Below are 14,623 nucleotides of genomic sequence, written 5' to 3'. Positions count from 1 at the left end.
GCTTGTCCTATGCTCATCGTAATTAACTTCTTATTTATCTGAAGTGACAATTTTGCAAAACTGAAAACACACCACACGATGTCTATGTGAAGTTGTTTATATTAGGTTGAAAATTGAACTTGAGAAATCATTTAAACCTTCAATGGATTACAATTGTTTGAAAAATTACTGGTCCTTTGTGTAAAAGCATATATATCATAATATAATCTTTGCGTACATCAAAAATAAACTATAAACAAGAATATCTGCGATCTTCGAACATCGAGCTATGCAGTTGCCTTCTGCGGCGATTTGAGATTAAATCCCCCGCCAGTAAATCGTGATCCTTCCGTTCTCTGGGGCTGAATGGAAGGAACCCCGGCTTGGGCCATGGCTCTTTCTCTCTCCCTGAATGATAAGTTTTAATAGCACTCAAACTCCATCATGGAGCAAACTAAATAAAATGGTTTACCAAAAACAAAAATGGAGTTTTTAAATAGCTTTTGAAATACATGTAATGTGGACTGACTGCCCAATTCCAAACCTCTTGCACTGGCCAATGCATACTGTTTGAAATTTTTGTCAAACATTTATAATTACTTGACAATTGTCATCAACTACAGAAAAGATTCATGATTAGGTGTTCAAATTTTTAAACAATAAGAGGTTCTGCGATTTCACATAAGAAAACTGGAATCACACGCACTAAAATTAGAGACCAACTAATGTGGTGGACGATACCAAAACAAAATGACCAGAGTATCTAACCCCACTTCCCCCGCGACCAAGACGTAGCCGCTTTAATATTGAAATGCAAAGAAAGAAACAAGTTGTTTTGAAGCTTTCATTCATCAAAACATAACCTAACCTTAAAACTGCTGTAATCTTTATTCGTAAAATACAGACACAGGAGCTGAAAAATGGATTTGAAACGTTTGCTACACAGGGGTTTGATTTCTAAATTTTAAGTATTTTTTGTTTTTTATTTTTTATTCACAATTTACTTTATCTGTTGTTCTTTCTTCTTGTGCAAGAAATATTTCTTCTTGACGTCCTGTAGCTCGCGGGCTAACCTCTCGATCTCGTATTTGTATTCGGAAGACTGGGATTCGTACATGTTTAGCTCAGAAGCTAGACGCTGTAAAAGTTGTTGGTTGATTAATCTACTTTCTGACATCGATACAACATCTAGACAACGTTGAATTAACTTGAAAACACTGATTTAAAACTACAAGTACAACATAAATGGTGATGGTTTCATGCAACGGCCAGAAACAAAAAAAAAGCAGAATTGGAGTGTCAGACAGATGAGTAAATAAAACAAGCAGTTTTACCGCACACAAAAATTTGAAAAGTAATCCATATAAAATTAGCAAGTTTATAAAATCTTTAAATGTAGTCTGGTAATAAAACCGTGTTATCATTTTTTAACGTTTTTTTTTTATTTTGGACTGTTAATAATTTGCGCAACTTTTTGCCGATAAAATATCTGAAAAACAAATCTACTAACTAAAAAAAATAAATTCGTTAAAGCTCTGCATTTGCTATACAGGAATTGTTGCTCAACGCAAAGGCTAACTTCACCAAGGTCTGACAACTAACTTCACCAAGGTCTGACAACATTAAGAAAAACACTCAACGAATGAAAATGCCTAAACAATACAACACCTTCATTTGCTTCGTCTTGGACCTCAAGGTCTCCTGGTAGATACGAAGTTGTTCAGCCACCTCAGGCCCAGGCTGCCTGGCAAGGATGTGCTTCAGTTCCATGTAGAGCTTTTCTTTCTCTTGTATGAGCAACTCCTTGTCCACAACTTCTTCGGTCTTTTGAATCAGACGCTTTTGCAAAGCCTGCAATGCACGGCACAAAGGTAATAATTCAGGCAGTAAAATTCATCATTTTTACATTGATTCAATGTCAACAGACGAATTTTGCTTCCTAGGAAGAAGATACATGGTGAAACATGTAATAGCTAAACAAATTAACACGTTTATTTCTTCCAAATTCAAGAAGATTATCCACAATCAAAACCATAGCACGTTGTAGAACTGAACAGAGAATTCAGTGGCGTATTCTGGTTGGTTGAGCAAGGGAAGCAATAAAACTCGTGGGAAATCAGAGCGTGCCGAAGGCACGTGTTTTCTAGGGGGGGTCCGGGGGCATGCCCCCCCCGGAATTTTTTTTGCAAAATTACACTCAAATAATGGATTATAGTGCTTTCTGGAAACACTTTTAGGGTAATATTTGTATAAAATTTATAAGCAGATAAACAGCTATTAACTTATTAATGGTAGCTCTTACGCACGAACGGGCAAAAAATACGGCTAAAATTGGAAAACACCAAAAACTCAGCTACAGTTACTTACTGTTGTAGCCTGTAGTAGCTTAAGCCAGAATTCATTTCAGTCAAGTTTAGCCTCGACCTCACATATCCTGTCTTATGCCAAAGTTTATCCAGCCAGGATAGCAGTGCAAAGCCAACATTTGGCTCAAACTTTTGCTTACTAGGCCGATATTATAATTATAACAGCGCTTTAAATTTTTTTCATTTTTAGCCCGCGACGCAATATCCAACAGAGCAGAGTTGCCAGACTATGATAAGATCTAAAAGCTAAAATAATACAAAAATAAGCCAAAACAAGGAAAATATTAGACAAAAGGGCCAAATAGATATAATTACCTGTCTTTATTAAAAATAATAAAATGTACATACATTTTATGACTTGTAGCGGATTTCAATAAATTGTAGCAAAAATAATTCTGCAAGTATAGCCCGAAAAATAGCAAGTATAAAAGGACTGTAGTGGATGAGTTTTAATCCGCCACATTACGAGTATTAAACAAGTATAGAACATATATTGAACAATGGTGAACATGGTTTCATCTGGTAGGGTTACAATATTTCAGAAATATTGATTATTATGCATTTTGAAGAATTAATTTAAAAAAAGCCTAATTTGAGGAATTTAGCCAATATGGTAACCCTGCGACAGGGAAGCGATTGAAAAGTTGCTTCCATGGATTAGTTAAAAGAAACGTAACTCGCGCAAACTTTGCTCTGCTTTTTTTCCTTAGTCTCTCACTTGTTTCTTAGTGTAGCAAAAACGAGAGCAAGGGAAGCTATACGAATCTTCGCTTCCGTAAGCTTCCAACTTTTTAAAAATTAAAACCGAGCTGAAATCACACGGTGATATGAGTTAGAAACCGTTCTAATTTGTATTCAGGTAAAGAAATTACGAAACCGTTTTACTGAAAAATATAATTTTCTCTTTTTTCAATTTTGACAGGGGAAGCAATGCTTCCCTTGCTTCCATTGAGGATACGCCCCTGACAGAGATAATACACAATATAATACACACCCGAATAGCAACAAAATTAAGAAGTTTCTTAAAGCTTACACACAGAAAAGAACCAAAAAAGTTTTCTATAAAATGCGTGATTTATTTTACAGTATTCTATCTTTGTTTTCAGTGTTTTAGAAATTTAAAGTTCAAAATTTTAAAATGTGCGATTAAATTTATTAGTATCCTCTTCTCTCAAACAAAAATTATCTTTATGCAGAAAGTTTATGTTTCAATGGTAAGATTAAAACGATCTTTCTTGAGCCTCAGGTTCCGTGAGTCTATCCTTTCACCACCCCAGATTGGCGAAATATTCCTATAAATTTAGAGTGGTTACGCAGACCAAAAGGCTGACTGAGAACATTTCAATATTCACAATGTTAAGCGAAGGATAGCAATATAGGAAGATAAAGCTCTCTTCAAAGCTACCTGGACTTTTTGAATCATCTCATAAGCGCTTGGATCAGATCCCTCTAGTTTTCTCCACCTATGGATGTTCATTGGATTCTCAAGCTCTTCTTCCAGAGCCTTGCATCGAGTACGTTCTCGAAGGAGCTCTCGTTGTGTGTGATAAACTTCTCGCCTGAATGAAGATGCAAAATACCAAGATGCAAGATTGTGACAAATGAAGCAATGAATTGTATGAAATGGAATTATAAACCACGTTATTCCAGTGATTTCTAAATTGCTGCTGTGCCTCCAACTTTGGTCGTACGGAAGTTTTATAGAGCTGCATATTACTTCAAAAATAGATGTAATCTTCCTTTCAGCACCAAATAAAACAAAAATTTTAAGGTATCTCTATAGTGGGGTCACAAATCCGGCAAATTTTTGATTCTGCACAGGTAGGGCCGCTTTAAAATGGGTTTTGGGACCATTGTAATAGCCAATAAGTTTTTCGGAGCAAAAAAAAAAAAGATTGGGCTTAATGATGAGTGCTAAACTTCCAAAATGAGTTACAACAGAATTGTATGGGCAAAATGTAAGAAGGGCAACCAGGTATAACATGCAAAAATGGCAAAAAAACATATTTTTGAAAATAAAAAGCACATTTTCGCTTGTATGCCAGTCTGACGTGAAGTTCAATTACTTGTAGAAAAACTGCAACGCTTTATAAAAAAGAGCTATCTTTGCCCAAAATACCAAGTTTTTCTATAAATAACAAACACCAATCAAATTACCTTAGATCTTCGACGCTGGCGACGCTCTTCGTCAGTGTCGTTTTCTCCCTCCGCAACTTCCGAATCTCCAACTTCAAAATCCGGATGTCCTCCAGTCGTTGCCTATACTGGATCTCTCCTTTGTTCAAGGTAGATTGCTGAATCTTTATCTTCTCATACAAAAGAGCCAGCTCGTCGTTTCGACGGACAAGTTGCGTTCCTAGAATGTCCCTTTCGCTTATCACCTGAAACAGGTAAAAATAATAAAAATTAAAATGGAAACACTGAGATTTGAGTGAAATCCAAAGCTAAAAATATTGAAAGAGCGTGCTTAAAAAACAGTTCGTCATAGCAACAGGCTGTTGACAAGTTTGAATATGAGACCACCCCAAGTTCACGCTGGTGAGTTAGTACACAAATCCCAGTGAAATATGTCAGTATTGAAGCGACTACCATTGGCGCGGAGACAGTTTGACAAAAAATTAAAAAACCGACGTTGTAATACTAATAAACTGCCAAGCTAACTCAGGCGTAAAACAGGTGAATATTAATCGATTCCAAAAAATCGAACAAAGCGATTATGCACGAAAGCTCGTGATCCTAGTTCCGAAGTCTAAAAATGTGAGAAAACAAAAAAGTTTTTATGGAACCTATAAAATCACTTCCTAATTGATTTCATGAGCTCAACTTGCTGGGTGAAAATCACCTGATCAAGTTCTTTCATTTGCCGCTTCCTTTCGGCATCCGACTCCCGGATGACTTGTTGCAGCTTTGCAACCTCCTTTTCCATCTGCTCAAGCTGTGTCTTGCTCTCGGCCGCCTGCTGCTTCATCCTTTGGAGTTCGGCCTGTTAAGACAAATCAAGTGATGACAACATAACACGATTTAAAGCAGGGGTCCCAAACTCAAATTGCTCTCAGAACCATGTGGCCCAGATGTTTGAGGCACTTGGTTTAAAGAAATTTGACGTTGAACTTGGACACGACATGCGCGACATTTGCAAGGAATTTTCAGTTACGGAAAGTGAACCAAAGTTAGAGAAAAATCAACATCTTTCTAAAAGCTGCACAACTTGCGGCCTTGATTGCAAACAGTTATAAAAACTTCCAAATGTGTGAATGGTCACCATTGGCCGTCATCATCTTACTTGAACATACAGTAGCAATTTACCACTTGCAAGTTGGCGTTATGAAGATGACATTTCTATGTCATGTAGTGTTCACCTCATTCGATCAGCAGAATTATGATGGAAATGGATTCAATATAACCGATGGTATGTTGTTGGTGGGAATGCGACAACTTTACGCGATCTGCTCGAAGTACTTAGATTTACATAGCCACTCACCGCATATCGGGTATGACGAGTATACTGTTTGCTTGCGAGTGGTATAATTGGATAGAAACCAGCCTTTTAGTTGTACCTTGAGTGCTTCTTTCTCTTTTTCCACTCTAGTGTGATCCAGATTGACTTTGACAAGAGCTGCTTCCTTTGTGGTTATTTCCTCCTTGAGCTGATCAATTTGGTGATTCATAATCTTCAGCTTACGCTTCATCTCTGTGATCTCGTCCTGGAAACATTGATCAACACGTCAAATACACGAAAACTAACGCAACACAAACGTAAATTTCATTGTTCAAACAGAAATATAATGCAATCACTGTTAAATGCATGACTACTTTTAGCTCTTTCTTGTGGAAAGAAATAGGAGTTTTTGGGAATCATGGATGTACCACCAGAACCGATATCCTTAACACTGGCTAGAAGGTTCTCAAAGCAAGCAAGTAATGAAAAGAGATGGTTATTGCACACCACGCCAGCCAATACTCTCAAACAATGAGATGGCTACCAAAGTAATTAAATCATAAAGACTTTGCAATGCTTTCCGGTTAAAAACGCAATTAAGTGAACACCTGGGCTTCAATCAAGTTCTTGCTGTACAGGTTTCGATCGGATCGAACCGCCTCATACAGGTTCTGTTGTTGCTTCAGTTTAGTTTCCGATTCAGCAATTTTCTTCTTAAAGTCGAATATTTGCATTTCCCGGACTTTCACATCCTCCATGTGTTGAAGAACCTAGACAAAATGATTTGGAATGAAAACACATCACAACTACATTAACATACCCGATATAAACATAACCTTGTCCTGGTTTATGATCCGGGTTTAGTGAGTTGCTTCGTGCTTATCGCTGCATATTTTCATGTTTAGTTGATGTTGACATTAGAGCTAACCAACAAAGAACTTGCAAGTAATTTTTCCCCATTATCTCAACGATATTGCAGTTATTCATCTGTTTCAGGTTCGATTTCGATTTTGGACAAATAACATTAATTTTATGTTCGGCTGTTCAACAGAAATGGACAAAGAGGATTGGGACACGCGTCGTCTCAGGATTGTCGTCTCAGTTGTCTCAGGATTGGGACACGCGTCGCGCACAATTCGTCTTGTCGTAAATGCAAGTGCTGATAACAAGCGATTGAACTTCTATTTCTACGGTACAGCAGGCATATTGTTGACCATGAGACAAAGATATACTTGAGACAAATTCTGTATTTAAAAATGAAAATACCGATAGTCTACAAACAAAAAGGAGTTTTAATAGCTGGTATTTTTTTAACCTTTCACAAGAAAGGAAAAAGCGCATTTAGGTTTACTGTACAGTATACAACCAACTTAAATGATAGACAAATAAAACCTAACAACCACACAGCATTTAACATAATAACGTGATAATAAACTAAAAATTACAAACGTTTTCAAATAATAAAAAAATCATCTCTTTACCAAAACCGAAAACGTTTGTAATTTTCCTGTTATTATATTCTGTTAAATTTTGTGGTTGCAGGTTTTATTTGTCTACGGTGCAAGAAAATCACCTCTTCACCAAAATTGTAATATAAAGCCAACTTAAACTAAGTGCAGATAATCTTGCTTTTGAGTCATTAAAGTTGACTGAAAAAATATTGAAGATGTAAAGTTAAACCACATAAATCACAGTTAAACTACAATGATTTGTATGATATTGAGCATTAGAAACCTTTTGCGTGAGATCGGATGCTTCATTGATGTAACGATCTCGTTCTTTCTCCAGCTGGTAGATAATCTTCCTCTGCTTCTGAGCCTCATCCTTGTAATTTTGAATCTCCTGCTCCAAATTTTTCTTACTTTGCTCGTGCAGCCTCACAAGGTTGAGTTGCTTCTGTGTGGCGTTTACAGCCTGAAAGAGAAAAACCGTGACCGTTTTTTTTGTTTTTATTTGCATCGGACCTTGTCTGTTTCTTTTTGAAAAATATAGATTTAAATCACAATTTACAGGATAACAACAAATGGTCTCTTTAAATCGATATTTTATGTTTATTAATAAGAAAGCCCAATATTAGGTTGTGAGACCCGAACGAAGCTGTTGGTCTAATTTGCGTGAGGTGATGTAGATCCCACGCTTGAAATAGAAACGAACTAGCAACAACCAACTATGCTTCACGAATCTGCACTGACGCCAGGGACAGATCCCTAGCTGGAGCTGACCGCATAATGTGATGAGCAGTTCACATACAAGGTTGGGCAAAGCTCACTGTAAAAGAACGAGCATAATTACGTTCTTGCTTAAGTGGCCATAAAGGTGCGTCTACACGAGAAAGCGTTCTTGCTTAGAAATTCTTGCTTAAGCTAGTTTTTAAGCTTGTTTCGTCTACACTCACAATCTCAAAAAAAGATTTTGCTTGCTTGAACGCGGTCACGTGAGTATTTCAACCGCAATGACGTCACGTTTCAAAAAGTTCGCGCCAAAGCAAGAAGTAAACCAACTGTTTTTTAACAACTAGTCGGCAGTCGCAGTGAGCTGGCACTTTGAGTTGTTGCAGTCATTCAATGATTTAATAATGGCTTTCAAATGTTAACGTGTGTTATTTTTGTTGTGATGGTCATGGTCAGAAATAAAAGCAACTTAACTCAACTTGTGTAAAAAATGCTGCAAAAAGATAAGGTTGCAAACGCGCAATACTTCAGAAAGAAGTGTTCCGACACCTTAGTGAAGTTAGAAACAGGCGTGGCCAGAGAACACTGGAAGCATCAAATACAAAACAACAACTACAAACTTCCTAGTTGCTTGACTAGCAGCCAAACTACTGAGTGTAGACCTGAAGTTTTGCCGCGAAAAGATTTCTAAGCAAGAGAACTCACTTAAGCGCCCAGTTTTTCGCTCTGGAGCGTATTTTTTCTCGGGCACTCGCTTACTCGCTCAGTTTCTTAAAAGTAAGCGGCACAAAGTGCGATTATCTTAAACAAACAAGAAGTTTTGCTAGCTTAAGCAAGAAAACAGTCGTCGTGTAGACGCACCTTAAAGCTGAGGATTTCATCTTCTGGCATTTATGATTGACAAGGTACAATCGCCAGCATTGCGAAATTTAAAATACAAAGTACAAAGTGAATCATACAAAGTACAAATGAACAGTATGAAGTACAAAGTAAAGTATACATCATACAAAATATGCATACATGTGTTTATAGACATAAAAGGGGAATTCAGTTTGGGCAAACGTGCACGCATGAATGATCATAGAATATGAGAGAATGATAACTGTTCTGTGTTGTACGTTTATTTGTACCCAATTAGAAGCCTCACACGAGTCACACTCCGAGGCCTCTACTCGGTTACATCTTTCGAAGATGTACGTTGGTCCTCCAACCTACCTTGAGGCAGTTCTTGTTGAGGATATCCCGCTCTCTAACCAGTTCATCCATCGTCTTCTTGTCCTGCTCTGCCTGCTTCTTCATGGCGTCCACCTCTGGAAGAACAGGAGCAAGAGTTGAAACGAAGTTTATAAACATCGACTACAGAGTGCTTGAAAACCAAAATACATGACTGAGATAGGCCTGTTTTAGTAATCGCGATATATCGTTTCCATTGAAAATAAATTAACAAAAGATTACAAGTAACTCCTAAAGCAAGCCTGTTACATTTTTAATTCACTTTTGCAATAGAATCGGATAAAAGTGCAGCCAAAGAATCGGTAACATTTTTTCAGAGTATTTTGTTCTTTGATTATCCGTAGCCAAGTGAATAGCACAAAAATATTATTTGATTCTGTTTGAATAAGAACCTCCTGCCATTTTCTTTGAGGTGAAACAAATTGTTACAGCTTCAGCATTTTAATGATTTGGTTGATGTTACAAAACCATAAATACGAAAAGTAAAATGACATAAAATGTTTTGCCAGAGCAGCTAAACATTCTTCTGGTTCAAGATTATATTGTTCCCGATAAATAACTCGTAGCAGTCAGGAAGTTGCAAGCTGGGCTGCTTTGACTTCTCACCTCGTTCCAAGCCGCTTATTTGTCCTCGTAGCGTCTCCTTCTGACCTTCAACCTCCGCTTTGCTCTCCTCCACTGTCTGGAGTCTTCTCTGGATGGCTTCTCGCATTTTCGTGAGCCGGGTGGTGTCTTGCCGCATTTGGCTGATTTCGTCTTCTCTTGCCTGAAGTGAATTGAAACGTTCGTGTTTACTCGCCTGCTATGCTTGCAAATCATACAAAATTATACTCTTGGCATAAACTTGAGCTTGGATCAATATTCGTCGAACTGAAATTGGTTAGATTGCGCTCTTTACATGTGTTGTCATTTTCCTGGCACGATAACAGTGACCATGCAAATTAGAATTTTCAACCCGGTGATCAGAGTAATATACAGTACAGTAGCTTAGGCACATCCAACGTACAAACATTAAACTCTCTCATGTCGTATCGACCAGACCAATATCTTATGGACAACATCTTTCGTTCTTAAAGATCAGATCTAAAACTAATGGCTAATCAACAAATATCCATCCACTTCAAGAAGTAGTTGCATCACCTTGAGGTCAGCCGCCTTGTTCTGGTTGTCATTGGCCAATGCATCAGCCGCATCAATCTGGTTCTGATAATCTTGCTGCAGTTTTGTCAGTCTAGCGTTCAGTAAGTCCATGTCCCTCACTGCTTTCTCATGGAGAATCTGCAGAAAAAAAGTTGTGAAGTGATATTTTTACTAAATTCTTCTAAATGGAGGGTGGTTTGTCACTCAATGAAAGGTGATTTATTTTCCATCCTGAGCAAATGCATTCAAGTTAAACAAGTTTTTTTTTACAGTAAAATCCACATTTTGTGAAGTTTTAGGACCTTGTTATCTAAAACGTTCAGATAAAAAATATTTGGAACTTGGCAGATCATGGAGGTGCTGTAGTAATACATGAGTGGAAGATGGACTGTGAGTGACTTGCTTTAACTGATAACTTCTTTTTTTTAAATAGAATAACAAAAATTCTGAAAAATTATTATTAATATTATTACAATTTTGTGGGGACAAAAGCTTGTCTACATTCAATCAAAAAAAATAACAAATTAAACACATTCAAGACCATCTCTCACCCTTTGTTCTTTCAGTTGCTGTTCCAGTTTGATGTTGTCATCTTTGCCACGTTGCAACTGCATCTGGAGGGACTTGATTTCTCCTGCTCTTCCCTCCACCTCTTTCCTCTCGCTGTTCAACTCTCTTTCCATCTTCTCCTTCTTCCTCGTCTCCCTCTGTGCCTCGTTCTGCTTCATCTGAATGTCTTGTTGGAGCTACAAGGAAAATTCAAATTAATTGACTCTATTTTGGATCTTTTTACGTTGAATAATAGGAAGAGTGTAACCAACCAACCCTTTACATCTTTCGTCGTTTAAACAACGCTATATGTAGTAACATATGGGTAGTAACAAACAATTCAAACCATTTAAAAATGCAATTTATATTGCAAAGGAAGACAAAGGAACGAATCCAATTTCCACAAATAACTGAAAAATCCATAAAAAGTCCATTCTCTAGATAACTAAATAAAAAAACCATTAAGAAAGGTTGTCCAAAAATGATTTCCAACAAGTTAAAACAATAACAATGCAAAAATACTACTGCTGACGACTGAACGTTTCAAATCAAATGATTAAGATACAAATTAAAACAGTTTATTTTTGGGAAAGCATAAAGTTTAACCCTACATGTTTTTAAAACATTTTTGTGGAGTAGCTGCTTTTTTCTTGTAAACGTCCACATTTGCGTTGCTTCTAAATCAATCATCGCTTCAAATAAAAATATGTAAACGTACAAAAGTATTATTAGGCAGTTAGGCCACAGTTTCAACAGCTTGTCCTGGAACACTTTAGAAGCAATAAATCCACCCAGGTCCCAGGCAATGAATTAGATTGATAAACCCCATGCAAGAACAGCTAAAAGAACTTCGAAATAGTAAACGGTTAAATTTCAATAGATTTTGCACAAAAGTTGTCAAATTTTCATTCAAAATTTCTAATTCACTCAAGGAGTTTGTAACCCACCTCTGATATTTTCATCTCAGCTTGTTCTCGATCCAACTCGGCTTTCTGTTGGGCAGAGGAGGCTGCAGCAAGCTTTTCCCTCATGGCGGCCACGTCAGAGAGGAGCTCGTCACGTTCCCTGGTGACTTCTTCCTTCACTTTTAACATTTCGTTTACGCTGAGTAGAGAAAAGGAAAGATGTCTATTTTATGGGCGCGACAATAGCTTATTGAAAAAACAAGAGTGCTATTTGCAAACGCGTTTCGTATGATACAAAACTGCACAACCCAAATAGTTTCACGTAAGTTTCAATAACGCAATTAGCAGTTTCAAATCCATAATAGTAGATTCGTCCGAAGTTTCGTTCAATCATATCGTCGCAGTGTCGGGGTCACAGTTTTAGGTATTCGACTACAATAAAAGCAAATTCTTTCTTAACAACTGCCATCGTGGATTCCATCCTGTTGTAGTTGCAGCACATTTCATCTTTCAGCCTAGCTACTAAATTACATTTCAATAGCTAGGTCAATTTCTTTAAACATGATTACATTCTTACCTGTGCTCTTGACCCATGGATAAGCCTGCACCTTGCTCAACAAGTTTAGTCAAATTGGCAATTTCAAGCTTCAGACTTTGAATTGTTTCGCGGGCCCGCGTTTCCCGCTCGGTGGCAGCATCGACCATTTTCCAGGCTTTCTCCAGTTCCTGCTTCAGTTGCTGAATGGTAGCCTAGAAATATGACGAAAGCTTCACGATAATTATCGTTTTTGAACAATATAAACGATTTTACAGTAAAAATAAACTTAGTTTACTTACTATGCTTTAGATTTAAACCAAAGTTTAACTGTAAGTTTTTTTTATGAACCGTATGGTCGTTTCGTTGTTTGCCACTCTCCCTATCATTAACAAAACTTATATTGTGGGTAGGCTATCGTTATTATATGTCATTCTTGTTTTGTTTTTTATAAATAAACTATTGATTGATTATAAGTCTGTTACTGCTACTTTGCATTCATCAAATATGCTGGCATTTGCACAACAATCTAACCTCTTAGTGTAATTAGTCTGTTAAGCATTATATGGGGGTGTTCACTAAAGATAAGGCTTTACATGTTTTTAGCTTTGGTTAATGTATGGCATTGTAATGTCTAAGCTACCGTACTACAAGATGTTAAAATTTACTTATATCGAGACATCACTTTTTAAGACATCAAGGAGCTGATAATATAAGTGGCGTTTACATCACTTGAGGTGAGTTTACAAGTGTAGTGCAAACGACTACAATACTTTACTTCGGCTTATTTTGCCTGTTTTTGACTTATTCTCTCTTTTATTAAATAGAAGTCTGGTAAAATACAACAAGTACAATATTTGCAACCATGTTGGATGCAATTAAAAATGGTAGAAAAGCAACGCACTTGATCATCTTGAGACAATTTGAGAGCCTGGGCCACTTTTGAAGAGTTTGTTACAATTTCTGCATTCAGTTCACGACATTTCGTCATCAGTCGTTTTTCGCTGTCATGTGACTTCTTCAGTGCTTTATGAAGTTTTTCATATTCAACTCGAAATCTAAAAAGCAATTTGCAGCGAGTTATAAATTGTACAGATCCAACAAGTTTAAATTATATAAAGCTGCTTATCCTGCATGTGCGGCAGCCTGCTGTGCCAGCTAATTGACTAAAACTTAGAGTAAGCTAGTAAGCTGTAGAATAGTAATTAAATGTCTTCAAAACTGTATTAAATTATACTCCAATAGTTACTGTAGACCACAACAACCTTAAAAAAAATGACAAATAACTATTCAGATTGTCTTTATTCAATCTTACTACTTAGTATGTTCCTATATTAAGACTGTCAAGAGTTCTAATCACCAAGAGAAAAGCATTTGAACAGCCGATTAACACTACCGGTAACCATCTGATCAGATAACCGAGAATCAGTTTGTATAAAGTTTATCTGTGGACCAGTAATCAGTGATTCTAATGAGCAAGTTATAACTGGTGCATGAGAAAAGTTAGTGGATGAAATGAACTTCTTAATCAGCAGATTAGCTAAATTGGTGAATAATTCACTGTTGATGCATCTAACCTTAAGTCAGTTGCAAACTATCACCCTAAATCTTACCCCACCAAATTATAAAACGTACCCCTTTCTACATAATGGAGCTGCTGGTAAATAGTACAAGGCCAACACACTCAGTCATTCTCATAGGTTTATTCAAGATTTAAACGAGAGTATGGGTCATGATGAAGCACCTAAGCTTGACTGATACAAATTTATCAAAATTTCTCAACTTGAAAATAAAACCACACCAAAAACTAAATTATTCCAGAGCACTAATATTTTGCAAATTGTACAGAATTAGACGCAAAAGTGAAATTTCACTAACTTTTCCAATGTCTTGTCTCCCATTAACTCACTAACAACATCTTGGAAATCTTTTTCCAAAGCTTGGAAGGCATCTTCTTCAAATGCAAGCTTGTCAGACATCTTAAATAATGTTTAATTCAAAATAAACGAAATCCTTTTTGTAGTTGCATAACCTAAAACAAAAACGAGTAGGCTACAGTATAATATATACACAAATCTGCACCCTATCAAAACTTCGATAGGCCTATCATAGTACTATATCACTTCATTGCAGAAGTAGTACTTTATCATGGAAAATGGCAATAATCCAAGTCAGAGAATCTTTAAGCAGTAGTTAGATTCTTGGTGATGTATGCTCATAATAAAACCCCACTTGTGCATAATGGGTTGAAAATAATCAACTATGCTTGGACCAAGCAGGCATGGAAGCAGTGTTACAGGCTCAGC

The 14,623-nt window shown here is 36.8% G+C and overlaps 1 protein-coding gene across 1 annotated transcript; it reads right to left on the bottom strand.

The window, feature by feature from the left end:
- Positions 1-81: 81 nt before the first annotated feature.
- Positions 82-14,345, bottom strand: LOC145781922 (cilia- and flagella-associated protein 58-like). The gene is made up of 17 exons (XM_082593618.1): positions 14,196-14,345; positions 13,222-13,375; positions 12,360-12,532; positions 11,825-11,981; positions 10,880-11,074; positions 10,329-10,466; positions 9,795-9,954; positions 9,171-9,265; positions 7,519-7,698; positions 6,393-6,554; positions 5,903-6,049; positions 5,188-5,328; positions 4,503-4,726; positions 3,751-3,904; positions 1,648-1,830; positions 984-1,117; positions 82-387 (listed from the first exon to the last, which is right to left on the bottom strand). Exons 1-17 carry the CDS (start codon positions 14,294-14,296, stop codon positions 267-269), a joined length of 2,619 nt encoding a protein of 872 aa, XP_082449744.1. The 5' UTR covers positions 14,297-14,345; the 3' UTR covers positions 82-266.
- Positions 14,346-14,623: the final 278 nt, after the last annotated feature.

This window comes from Aplidium turbinatum, chromosome 13, assembly GCF_918807975.1.
Source record: "Aplidium turbinatum chromosome 13, kaAplTurb1.1, whole genome shotgun sequence".
Lineage (NCBI taxonomy): Eukaryota > Metazoa > Chordata > Ascidiacea > Aplousobranchia > Polyclinidae > Aplidium > Aplidium turbinatum.
This window is presented reverse-complemented; position numbering and strand designations above follow the sequence as displayed.

Bases quoted from the DNA above. Each gene is read 5' to 3' on its own strand.
- LOC145781922 (XM_082593618.1), bottom strand. From the start codon at position 14,296: ATGTCTGACAAGCTTGCATTTGAAGAAGATGCCTTCCAAGCTTTGGAA. The intron at 12,533-13,221 runs GTGCGTTGCTTT...TCATATTTCTAG, and splicing joins AATTGTCTCAAGATGATCAA to GCTACCATTCAGCAACTGAA. The intron at 9,266-9,794 runs GTGAGAAGTCAA...CTGTTCTTCCAG, and splicing joins AATAAGCGGCTTGGAACGAG to AGGTGGACGCCATGAAGAAG.